This window comes from Pelophylax lessonae, assembly GCF_965119305.1.
Source record: "Pelophylax lessonae genome assembly, chromosome: 9".
Taxonomy (NCBI): Eukaryota; Metazoa; Chordata; class Amphibia; order Anura; family Ranidae; genus Pelophylax; species Pelophylax lessonae.
The window spans coordinates 213381781-213395213 of NC_138776.1; the positions used below are offsets into that span (position 1 = coordinate 213381781).

At 40.6% G+C, this 13433-nt stretch overlaps 1 protein-coding gene across 1 annotated transcript in view; it reads left to right on the forward strand.

Annotated features, from left to right (window-relative positions):
• CHAT (choline O-acetyltransferase) overlaps positions 1-13433 on the forward strand; it is a 193304-nt gene that overhangs the window by 94185 nt on the left and 85686 nt on the right. The window contains exons 6-7 of the mRNA XM_082267579.1: positions 2797-2977; positions 6849-7026. Coding sequence (XP_082123705.1) covers positions 2797-2977; positions 6849-7026 — 359 coding nt within the window. The remainder of the gene's footprint in view (positions 1-2796; positions 2978-6848; positions 7027-13433) is intronic.

Sequence of the window (13433 nt, forward strand, 5' to 3'; positions counted from 1 at the left end):
CCCAGCTTATTTCATTTTTTTTAAATGTACTCTATATTTTATTTGAAGGCTTATATGTATTACAAATGCTACAAATGTAATGAATACAAATTTGCCTATACAAATAGACATGTTAGCTATATTTAAATGGGATGCATAGACAAAGAAATAAATACATTTTAACAAGAATTGTAAAGATTTATGTCATAGGTACAACAATGCTTTTCTTAGTATGTTCTCTAAAATTGATGTTGATGTATACCAGGCATTGTTTATTATCCACGTTCTATCTTAACTCACTTCTTTGCTTGCTGGTAGCAAAGAGGGAGTCTAAAGATTGGTAGCTGAAATATTCCACAGATTTGTGAGATACAGAGGTTGACAAGTAAGGTGTGGGGAATACAGAACTACCCTCATCTAAGGGTACAGGTACTTTATACCAATATTCCAAACTATCAATATATAGACAACAAAGGAACTTGTCAAGACTCCAACAATTGTTTTTGGACTTAGAAAAAAACATCCCACAAATGTAAATGTACTCACATCGTATTTGTATCTATCTATCTATCTATCTATCTATCTATCTATCTATCTATCTATCTATCTATCTATCTATCTATCTATCTATCTATCTATCTATCTATCTATCTATCTATCTATCTATCTATCTATCTATCTATCTAGATAAATACAAATACGATGTGAGTACATTTACATTTGTGGGATGTTTTTTTCTAAGTCCCAAAAAAATAAAAAAATAAAAATATATATATATATATATATATATATATATATATATATATATATATATATATATATATATATATATATATATATATATATATATATATATGTATTTATTTGCATTTTTATATATATATATATATATATATATATATATATATATTTATATAAGTATTTATACTTCACACATCACAGGAGGGCAGACATTAACCCTAATTTTACAGTGGAGTGACCAAATAAGTTGTACTGGCACCCCTGATGTGCCTGTGTAACAGATGGCTAGTTTCTCTGGAGGGGACAAACAAGTGATGGATGAAGGGCCGGTATAATTTATGTAAAAACAGCATGCGAAAATGTGCGTCTCTGAAAAGTAAAATACAAATATCACTGAAGTGAGCAGAAGCCATTTCTGAACTTAAAATTATTACTTGACACGTAGCAATGGGTCCCATGTGACCTTAATGCTTGTAGTAAAGAGGGGTTTTCTAGTTACAGTTCCTAGTTCTTTTTTTTATATTTGTTTTTTTATAAATGATCAAATAAAAAATCACCGAAAAGAACCTTCAAGGCTACATTCACACATTCATAAGAATTTTACTGATCATATTGGCAATTTTTTATGGAACCTAACGTTCCTGCAGAAAGATCAGTAAAGTACTTGCTTTTAGATATTTTTGTTAAATATGTAAAATTGTATAGAATAGTTCTATATCCTCCTGTTTTTATCTTTCGATACCAGAATGCACTTTTTGTTTCCGTTATATGTATACATCTGTAATCGCATAAAATGCATACATTTAGATTCTAATTTTTTTTGGGGTTACATATCTGTATGCAGTGCATGTTTACACACGTGTGTGTGCACATCCCTGTGGAAAACAATGCACCTGTATTCAAATCCAAAAACAAAAAACACTTTTACATTCTTTACAGCCACATGAATGTAGCCTTAAGCCTGAAATGCAAATAAGTACTTGACATCCTAGTGAAAAGGTCTGTGCCCATCCCCTTCATTTTTTTCAAGAAGACTGACAGCTAGGCATGCTCAACTAGAGCATCCCATTGATAATTTTACATCGTTGGAGCTAAATGTTAAGATTTTACCTTGAGTTCATCTTTCTCAGATAAGACCTAATGAGGTGGATGGCCACATTCTGGCATAAAAATGTAAATATTTCCACACTGTTCTGGAACTTGGGGGCATAGGCACACTATAGGAAGTATTTTTTGCAAGATTTACTAAGACATATTACAAAATTTGACCTCTTTACACAGTAAATATAAATAAAAAAAAAAATAAAAATAAAGCAGGAGACAGAAAGTGAAAAAAGAGGGAAGAAAAGTTGGTAAAGGTGCTACCTGTTTGAGAGGAGATTGATCGGCCCAACTTGTCTTCCCTCTTTTATTCATATATACCATAGCGCTGGTCACATTTGTTTTTATAGGAGACAGAAAGGTTGCCAGTGGTACACAAAAGTTACTACTAAAGCACAGAACCTAAGGTTGTCCCCAGCTGATCCCACTGTATTATCCTATAGCAACAGCTGACTGACGGGCCCCAGTATGGTAAGAAACGGTAACAAATGTAACTGTAAGCAGGTTATTTAGGTGGATATAGGTAGTAGTAACTGAAACAATGAGGTTGGATACAAGATAGATACAACCAGCAAGGCTGCTTGTAGGAAGACCAGAGACAGGAGAGAAGATATAACTGGAACTGAAACAGTAAGGCTGGATACAGGAGAGGCAACAACAGGAAAAACTAGAATAGCGTAGGCAAAGGCAGAAAAGCTACCACTGGGCTTAACTAAAATAATACGTCTGCATAGTAGGGATCGAATGATTATTGGAGGGCCAATATTCACTTTTGCCGATATATCTGTATCGGCCCCGGAACTAGCTGATATTACCAATATTCCAAATATTGCTCATGTAAGGGTAAAATGATGTCACATAGCATAATTCTGTTTACAAATGTTATTGAATATGCCACTCACATATGTACAAAAGATATTTACTTTTTCATAATTAATCCGTGTTTATTTGTTTATATCTTTCCTGTTACTGTAGGCATGCTTTGCCAATGGACTATGCTCGTGGTCAACTATCTGGTCAGCCTATGTGTATGAAGCAGTACTATGGGCTCTTCTCATCTTACCGTCTTCCAGGTGGCACCAAAGATACATTAGTGGCACAAGAAAGCACTGTTATGCCAGAACCAGAGCATATAATTGTTGCTTGTAACAACCAGGTATTTTATTATGACATTATACAGATCACTGAATACTTCACTACTATACTGAAAGACTATGTTTGAGGCTGCATTAAGTTTTTTTATTTGAAACAAGTCAAAAAGGCAAAAAAAAAAAGAGTCTGCTATATTCTCATTATGCTGAGGGCTTCCCCTAATCAACTCGAGTAATGGTCTATCTAGGTTAACTTTCATTGTTTTTAAGCAAAACTATAATGGCCCCACAGCATTTGTAAAAATGACCATACGTTTAAATACAAGTAAGACTATAATCCTTCCACTTTATAAAACTCTGGTCCGACCGCATCTGGAGTATTCTGTCCAGTTCTGGTCGCCAGTCCTCAGGAGGGATGTGTTGGAGCTGGAGAGAGTCCAGAGAAGGGCAACTAAACTGATTAGGGGATTGGAGGACCTTGACTATGAAGAGCGTCTACAATCGCTCGATTTATTCTCTCTGGAGAAGAGACGTCTGAGGGGGTACATGATAGCAATTTATAAATATCTTAATGGGGATCCCAGCTTAGAAAAAAAGCTGTTCATTCGAAGGGATTGCATGAGGACTCGAGGGCATACAATGCGATTAGAGGAGAAGCGTTTTAACCTCAGGCAACGTGGAGGGTTCTTTACTGTTAGAGCTACAAGATTGTGGAATTCTCTACCACAAGAGGTGGTTTCTGCGGGTAGTATGGTGGCTTTCAAAAGACTCTTAGACTTACATCTCAAGGATCAGAACATTCAGGGGTATGTGAGATGATTACAGCCACACACACCTACACAGGTTGAACTGGATGGACTATTGTCTTTATTCAACCTCACCTACTATGTAACTATGTAACTATGTAAGTAACTCCAATTTTTCTAGTGTCTGTCATATGTTTAATAATCCTTCTTTATCTGGTCTGGGAGTCCCTGTAACTTTGCAATCACACTAACAAAAAGCCCCAACTCCATCACCCTGGAAAACAAATGAAAGCATTGGTATTGGCTGTTGAAAGGCTCAGTTTGCAGATCAATAAATCTGAGGACTGTATTCAATAAAAAAACAGAAATATGGGGCTCTACAGGTTCACAGTAGAAACTATGCTGCTCACCATTCTAATTGGAATCCACTCTCTATGTCCCTGTTCACATTTATTGTGGCTTTGAAATTGTGCAACTTCATATAAAAATGCACAATTTCAAAGCCGCATCCCAGTGGGACTTTGGGTGCAACTTTGAAGACATCTGTGCAGCTTCATTCATTGATGTCTATTCAAGTCTGGGACGCATGTACTACTTTTTCAAATCAATGCGGCACCGCAAAGTCGGCATTGCACCGATTTGAACAGAGCGCTTGCCGGTGTTCTGTCAAAAGAGCCAAAATCTCTAATTACGTCATGCCGGTGACTCTCAAGCAGCAGTAATTGCAGATTTCGACGACTTGGCTATTTTCACAGAACACTTGCAGTGTATACACTACGGTGCACTATATAATGAAAGAACATTGTTAGTTTGCCCGCAACTAACCAACAACATGGTCGCCTCTGGGGCGGCAACAACTTTTTTACTCCTTAGCTGGTGTTCTGCCAAAACGAGCAAGTCATCGTGTACCGTAGTGTATAGGCTGCTGGTGTTCTGTAAAAAAATATTTGTTAAAAAAAAAAATAATAATTAAGTATAAATATGCATGAAATGTAATGGATGAATAAGTTCCCCCTTGCATCCATAATTGCCTAGCAGAACTGCACTTTGCATCCAAGAATGTCCCCCGTAACATCTAGGAGTGCACTCCAGATTCCACTCTTACATCCATATGTGCCCAATAGAGTCCCTCAATACCTTTTAGAAAGCGGAGCAGCAGGGCAGAAGCCAGGAGATAGAGCAGGTCTAGACAAAGGAAGTCCAGTCCTCCTGTTATGGGGCAGGGAAATCACATTATTGGTTGCTACACCAAGGGTCCTAGAAATCAACTATGGTGAAAGGAGGGGAAATCTGCACCTTGGATTGAGGGAAGGTTACAGCTGACTGGCTGTGGATAAGCCAGTCTTAAGCTGGATACACACTATACAACTTTTGTTTGTAGATTTTCTTCAGATTTACCTTCAACTATGTAGTGCAAGGGCCTGTCTGATTGCATACACATTGAACGTGTTTAGGTTTGCCCTCATATTATATGGTTTTGGTAAATCTAAAGGAAAAAATCTAAAGAAAATTGTATAGTGTGTGTCCAGCTTTAGTATTACACACACAGGGTTGCTGTGGGCCGGCTAAAATCTTGTAGCGGGCCAGATAAGGCCCTAGAACCATAGTTTGAAGACCCTGGTTTAAATCCTCCTTAAAGAAAGCTGTCAGACTTTAGACAAAGAGGGTACAGCGTTCTCAGACACCAACCAGTCATAGCTTATCCATGGTTCTAAAATCTTTAAACAGATAAGAGGTGAAATCTAATGACTACAGAATTCACACTTTGCATACATCTTTTATTCTGTTCTGCATATGCATGTTAGAGTGCCATTTACCTGGAATGCTACTGAATTTGATTTTGCAAGTTAGGTATAGCCAAAAAGAGAGTTAGGCCCCTTTCACACTTGTGCGACTTGTCCTGCGACTTGGGACTGCAAAGTCAAATGGCAAGTCATACCCCACGATTTCCAATGAGCACCATTCATATCTTTGCTACTTCAAGTCACAGCGACTTCAAAGTAGTCCAGGCACTACTTTATTCCGACTTTGATGCGACTTAAGGTCCATAGACCTCAAGATTACACAGGCATTGCTTCAAGTTGTGGCAAAGTCATGTCAAAGTCACGTCAAAGTTGCACGACTTTCAGGTCGTACAAGTGTGAAAGGTGCCTTAGGCTAGATTCACATATGTCCGCCTGCAGTTTGCAGCTCGGAGTCCGGTGCGGTTTTGTTCACCAGTTCAGATGTGATTCAGATGTGAATTTTTACTTGAATTTGCACCTGAACCCAAAATCAGACAGGACTCTTCAAAAACAAACCATGGCCATCCAGACATGTGTGCCCTGGCTCCATTGAAAGCAACTCCAGATTACATGTTATGTAAATCTGATGCAGTTAAAAATGCATCTGATTCACATATGTGAACCGAGCCTTAGAAAAACTGTTTGTATTGCTGTCTTGGATCCCCACAAGATAGATTCACCTCTATTTTTTCTGATAACCATTCTACGCATTAAGGTAAAAAACTTTCTGACTTCAGCTCCCTCAGCCCCCTCCTTTACTCACCTGAGCCCCATCTCGATCCAGCGATGTGTATGAGAGCAGTGGCTCTTTTGGGTATCTCTCTCCTCATTGGCTCCTGCTGCTGTCAATCACAGCCAGTGAGACAATAAGGGGAGAGCGGGGGGCAGGGCCGAGCCGTGCTCTGTGTGTGAATGGACAATGTTCATTCACAGGAGAGTGCTTTGGGAGCGAGCCTGCTTGAGTGCCCCCATAGCAAGAGGTTTGCTATTGGGGGCACTCACCAAAGGGGATGAAGGCAGCCCAGACTGCCAGGGGATGCCAAAAAGAGGAGGATTGGGGCTACTCTGTGCAAAGCAATTGCAGAGAGAAGGTGTGTATGACATGCTATATATACATATATATATATATATATATACACCTTTAGTATCACTTTAACTATACTTGGCTTGTAGATATGCTTGGTCACTAAACAGTAAAGAAGGATATACAACTTGTAGTCTATATATTTTATCGGTATTATCAATTACTATTATTATGATTTGCTAGATAAAACTACTAAAACAGAAACATTTTCATATTTATAATTTTAGTGTCACAGCCACTGAATAATTGCATTTGGCAAATTGACATTACAAAACTGTCATGACTTGTCATACAACTTATGCATTTGTCATCTGTTTTGCAGTTCTTTGTATTAGATGTTGTCATCAACTTTCGCCGTCTCAGTGAAGGGGATCTATTCACTCAGCTCAGGAAAATAGTTAGGATGGCAGAAAATGAAGATGAGAGACTCCCACCAATTGGATTATTGACGTCTGATGGAAGATCAGAATGGGCCAGAGCTCGAGAGACTCTAATGAAAGGTAAAACATAGCTTTTCCAACTCTGCAATATCAGTTATAAAAAAAATAATAACCAGGAAAAATAAATGTCATTGTGTATAAGGTAATACAAATAAACAGGGCTTTTTTTTTCAGGAAATAAGTGCAGGAACTCAATCACGACCCACCCCCCCCCCCCAAAACCCCCTCCCTCCCACACATACACCCTCCAAACTGCATCAAATTGTGGGTATGGTCAAATTTCAATACCAGTGGGAGGGTCTTAAAGGGGCATTAAAGCGGAGTTCCACCCGAAATTTATACTTACCTCCATCTTCTCGCTCCGGGTCACCTGAAAAACAAATGGATAATCGCAATTTTTTTTTTTTTTCACTTACCTTTTAGAGAAAATATACTCACCTTACTTCCTTCTTCCTCCCCTCGGCGGCCACGGCGATTCGTCACTTCCTGGCTTTTGCAATGATTCCTGGGAGCTGAACGTCATCGCTCCCAGGAATCATTGCGCCTGCACCGGCCCCGACGTCATTCCCTTCTAAACAGCTTCTGGGCATGCCCAGAAGCTGTGGAGAGATGACGCGCGCGACCCAGAAGTGACGTCGGGGCCGGTGCAGTGCATCGTGGGACCGAAGAAGGAGGAAGAGGACCGAAGAGGACGCGGAAGAGGATCGCGCTGGCTTCAAGCTGCCCACACCCGAGATGGCAGCGCTGGAGAAGACAATTTCAAGGTAAGTATTTCTCCTGAAAGGTAAGTGCAACCCGGGACAGATCAGAGGCTAGCCATTGTGGAATGTGCTAGCCCTGACTGTCCCGGGGGTATTTTTATAAAAAAATGTATAACTAGGGTGGAACTCCGCTTTAAATACCAGGAGTGCAATATGTACAGAGTGCAGAGTTTGGTGGGGTTACACACAGAGTGCAAAGTTCAGGGGTGCTCTATGTGCAGCATTCTGGAGTGTGCTAAACACAGAGTGCAGAGTTCAGGGGTGCTCTATGTGCAGAGTTCCAGAGTGTACTAAACACAGAGTGCAGAGCTCAGGGGTGCTCTATGTGCAGAGTTCCGGAGTGTACTAAACACAGAGTGCAGAGTTCAGGGGTGCTCTATGTGCAGAATTCCGGAGTGTACTAAACACAGAGTGCAGAGTTCCGGGTGCTCTATGTGCAGAGTTCCGGAGTGTACTAAACACAGAGTGCAGAGTTCAGGGGTGCTCTATGTGCAGAGTTCCGGAGTGTGCTAAACACAGAGTGCAGAGTTCAGGGGTGCTCTATGTGCAGAGTTCCGGAGTGTGCTAAACACAGAGTGCAGAGTTCAGGGGTGCTCTATGTGCAGAGTTCCGGAGTGTGCTAAACACAGAGTGCAGAGTTCCGGGTACTCTATGTGCAGAGTTCCGGAGTGTACTAAACACAGAGTGCAGAGTTCAGGGTGCTCTATGTGCAGAGTTCCGGAGTGTACTAAACACAGAGTGCAGAGTTCAGGGGTGCTCTATGTGCAGAGTTCCGGAGTGTGCTAAACACAGAGTGCAGAGTTCAGGGGTGCTCTATGTGCAGAGTTCCGGAGTGTGCTAAACACAGAGTGCAGAGTTCAGGGGTGCTCTATGTGTAGAGTTCCAGAGTGCGCTAAACACAGAGTGCAGAGTTCAGGGGTGCTCTATGTGTAGAGTTCCAGAGTGCGCTAAACACAGAGTGCAGAGTTCAGGGGTACGCTACACATAGAGTGCTGAGCTCAGCTTTCTTCCACAGCTGCTTACCTCTGCATCCCACATCCACCCCCATCCACATCTCACTTTCACCCATTTTCTTCTCTAGTACCTCTCCGCACACTGTGAGTGGCTCCGCCTCTCTCATTTGCAGGGAGATCATCCAGTAGGAGTGTCAACATCCCCACTGCACCCCGGGGACCTGCATCTCCCTTGTCCCCATCCTGCACTCAATGGGAGCCACTCAGGAGATAAGATCTATGAAAGCCGTTGGGAAACAAGCTGTCACTTGTAAACACAGAAGTCGGACCCCAGTGTTTACAAGTGATAGTGGTGAGCAGGGAGCAGAGGGCCTGAGCCAAAGATGGAGGAACTGAGTTCCATCAATTCCAGCTGAAAAAAGCCCTGCAAATAAAACTATAGATCATAGACCAGAAATAGTGGCACCAACATTATTCACCATTCATACAACTGAAGGTTATTGTAAGTAAAATTCCCATTACGTTTTTCAAACATCTGCCTGTGTATGATCTACAATGCAACTTTTATATGTTCTTTGATCTCCAGCCCTCTCTCTTTACCAACTTTTAGAAAAAACTGAGAATAACTGGGAGAGGAGAGATTGCTTAAAAACATATGTGTGCAGTGACAGCATGTATGGAAGCAAGCTAAATGCCTTTAATCCAGACATCACGGACTGTGGAAAATTTTGCATTTCATTTGAAAATCGAGGTCTCAGAGTCTGGAGGAAGAGTGGAAAGGCACAGAATCCAAGTTGCATGAGGTCCAGTTTTATAGAGATGCTGTTTTTATAGCAGGACTTGGTACTTTTGGCAGTGTGGGCAGGTGCCAATACCTGGTTTAATGATCATGCTATCACTGTGCTTGATTGGCCAGCAAACTCGCCTGACCTAAACCCCATAGAGAATCTGTAGGGTATTGTCAAGAGGAAGATGAGAGACACCAGACCCAACAATGCAGATGAGATGAAAGCCGCTATCAGGGAAACCTGGGCTTCCATAACACTTTAGCAGTTCTGCAGGCTGATTGCCTCCATGCCATGCCGCATTGATGCAGTAATTAATGCAAAAGATCCCCTGACCCAGTATTGAGTGGATGCTATACTGTATATGGACATAGTTTTCAGTAAGCCAACATTTCTGTTATTAAAAATCCTTTTTTTATTAGTCTTATGTAATATTCAAATTATTTGAGATACTGAATTTTGGGTTATCACTAGCTGTAAGCCAAAATCATCAAAATTAACATAAAGAAATGCTTGAAATATATCTCTCTGTGTGTACCCAATCTATATAAAATATACTGTACGAGTTTAACTTTTTGAATTGATTACTTAAATACATTAACTTGATAATGATACAGATGAGATGCACCTTGAAATGATACAGGTGAGATGCACCCGTATCATTTCATTGATGCCTCTCACTTATTGTTCAGATCCATAATTGTTTATTCAGTAGCTGGAATGTAAACGTTAATAGGCATATGTCTAAATGTCATGGTATTGATGCTGTTTACATTCCCTTTCTCCTCTAAGTAGTTATTGTGCTTCAGCAGTTTAATGTATATGTGTGATATGCATATTAATGTAGATAGGAGGAAGAGAGCTGCTCAGGTGAGGAAAGGTGCTCCGGTGCAATTCGGATCCATCATCCAAAGGTCCAATGATTCAAAGAAAATGTGACCGCACTCAGAGGAAATTGAAGAATGAAGTGTTTAATCCCCCATAGGATATAATACATACAGTGCTTCACATAGACACAGGACAGGTAAACGCGTTTCACGATTCTAAGATCGCTTAATCATTACCAATCAACCTTGGTGATTGTGTCGGCAGATAAGAACCATTTGGCCCATCTAGTCTGCCCAATATATCTGAATCCTATGAATAGTCCCTGGCCCTATCTTATATGAAGGAGAGCCTTATGCCTATCCCATGCATGTTTAAACTCCTTCACTGTATTTGCAGCTACCACTTCTGCAGGAAGGTTATTCCATGCATCCACTACTCTCTCAGTAAAGTAATACTTCCTCATATTACTTTTAAACCTTTGCCCCTCTAATTTAAAAATGTGTCCTCTTGTGGTAGTTTTTCTTCTTTTAAATATGCTCTCCTCCTTTACCGAGTTGATTCCCTTTATGTATTTAAAAGTTTCTATCATATCCCCTCTGTCTCTTCTTTCTTCCAAGCTATACATGTTAAGGTCCTTAAACCTTTCCTGCAATCCATGTACTAGTTTAGTAGCTCTTCTCTGAACTCTCTCTAGAGTATCTATATCCTTCTGGAGATATGGCCTCCAGTACTGCGCACAATACTCCAAGTGAGGTCTCACCAGTGTTCTGTACAGCGGCATAAGCACTTCTCTCTTTCTACTGCTTATACCTCTCCCTATACATCCAAACATTCTGCTGGCATTTCGTGCTGCTCTATTACATTGTCTTCCCACCTTTAAGTCTTCTGAAATAATTACTCCTAAATCCCTTTCCTCAGATACTGAGGTCAGGACTGTGTCAAATATTCTATATTCTGCCCTTGGGTTTTTACGCCCCAGGTGCATTATCTTGCACTTATCCACATTAAATTTCAGTTGCCAGAGTTCTGACCATTCTTCTAGAATTCTTTGAATCATTGATATGCATATTACCATTGTCTTCCACACTGGGTATTTATATACCACTACTTGATCTTCTCAACCCGCCTCCTCCTCCAAGTTTGGCACCTACATGCTATACCCAACACAACCTGGAAACCCCAGGCAGGACCTAGCTTACACCCTGCTACAGTTTCCCCTTCCACACATAAGAACACCAACCGCAAAGATCTCCATTTGGATCAAAGTGTAAATTAATGCATCTCTTAACATCTTAAACCGAAACCCAAAAACAGCATCTTCCTGATTTTTTTTTTTATTCCTCAGTCCTACTTGGAGAGAACGTTAACATCACCCTTGACCCCAGAATTGATACTTACTCAGATTCTTTTAACAAACGAAACGCTTTCAATAAACAAATACTGTACATAGTTTGCAATTAGTTGATGTTTGGAGAACTCTTCACCCTAAAGGGCAGTAAGGGCAGTAACCACACACTGGCATGAAGCCCATCTGTAAACATTAACTTAGCAACCTGATCAGACCATTCCCCTTTGCTTGGGCATACCCTACTCATAAACCAAGGAGTCGTCCAGGAACCCATGATATTACAAACACAATCCTCAATTTTCTGGGCAACCACACCAACAACTATACCTCCTCTTCCTCAGAATCACACAGAAAAAGCACCATTTTCCTGAACAAACTCTATAAATTAAAGACTCTCGAATAATTCACATCTTACTAAACTATGGTAGAACTCTCATTCATGAGAACATATGTAATTACTTACCCTCTATGATCATTCATATAAAAGACAGCAGGACCAAATACACTAAAAACTGTATTTACTCGAAGACAAATGTGGTAGACTGCAAGGAAGCAGAATGCACACAAACACACAATCTAATACAACCTATGTATCCTCTACTAGAACTACCAATGATGCTACCCTAAACCTGCCACTCAAACTCACCACCAGCTTCAAAGATTTATATGGATAATAGGGATGATCGAACTTTTGAAAAGTTCGGTTCGACCAGAACACCCGAATTTCCTGAAAGTTCGGTCGGATTCCCGGACCCCATTGAAATCAATGGGACCCGAACTTCGGGAATCAAAAAACACCATTTTGAAGCCCTAAAACCTAATAAATGCTCTGCGTCACACACATCTGCTTTATTTAGGGACAAATTTGGGTCGCATAGCAGTGTGTGTCTTGCAGGTGATTTTCGCATCGCACAGTTGATAAAGCCTCAGTGACAAGTTAATGCCTGTTCTTGTTGTAAACGTTATCAACTGTGCGATGTGAAAATCACCTGCAAAATGCACACTGCTATGCGACCCAAAGTTGTCGCTAAATAAAGCAGATGTGTGTGACGCAGAGTAGCAAAGCCTTTTGCAGTGGACTTAGCGCTTACAGCAAGAACAGCCATTAAGTTGTCACTGAGGCTTTGGCAACTCTGCGCGGTGAAATTCACCTGCAAAACGCACCCTGCTATGCGACCCAAAGTTGTCGCTAAATAAAGCAGATGTGTGTGACGCAGAGTAGCAAAGCCTTTTGCAGTGGACTTAACGCTTACAACAAGAACAGCCGTTAAGTTGTCACTGAGGCTTTGGCAACTCTGCGCAGTAAAATTCACCTGCAAAACGCACACTGCTATGCGACCCAAAGTCGTGAAATGTATTTTGCACAATAGCTGACTAGCAAGCACGTATACCTGCTGTAGATATATCAGCAGTGCAACATGCTCACTAGACGGAACCCTGACACTAACAACTATCCCTACAAAAACTAGATTATTGAATCTAACTATAGTGGTATATAGTACCCTAACTACACTGCATATCCCTTTCCTCACACTAAAAGAACAGCTCCATACAGCAGAAGATCATTTCTAACTGACACTGTCCCTTTAAATTTTTTTTTTTTTTCTAACTCAAACAGCACAATCGCTGTATTTCTAACTACACTGACAATCTTTCTGTAAGCTGACTGCTCTTCTGCTGATCTGGAGCTTTACAAGCAATCGTCTATGCAGCAAACCCTGTTTAACACAGCAGGAGAAACACAAATGCTTCCAGTCTCTTCCAAAGCTTCTGTATTATAGTGTTAGAGGTT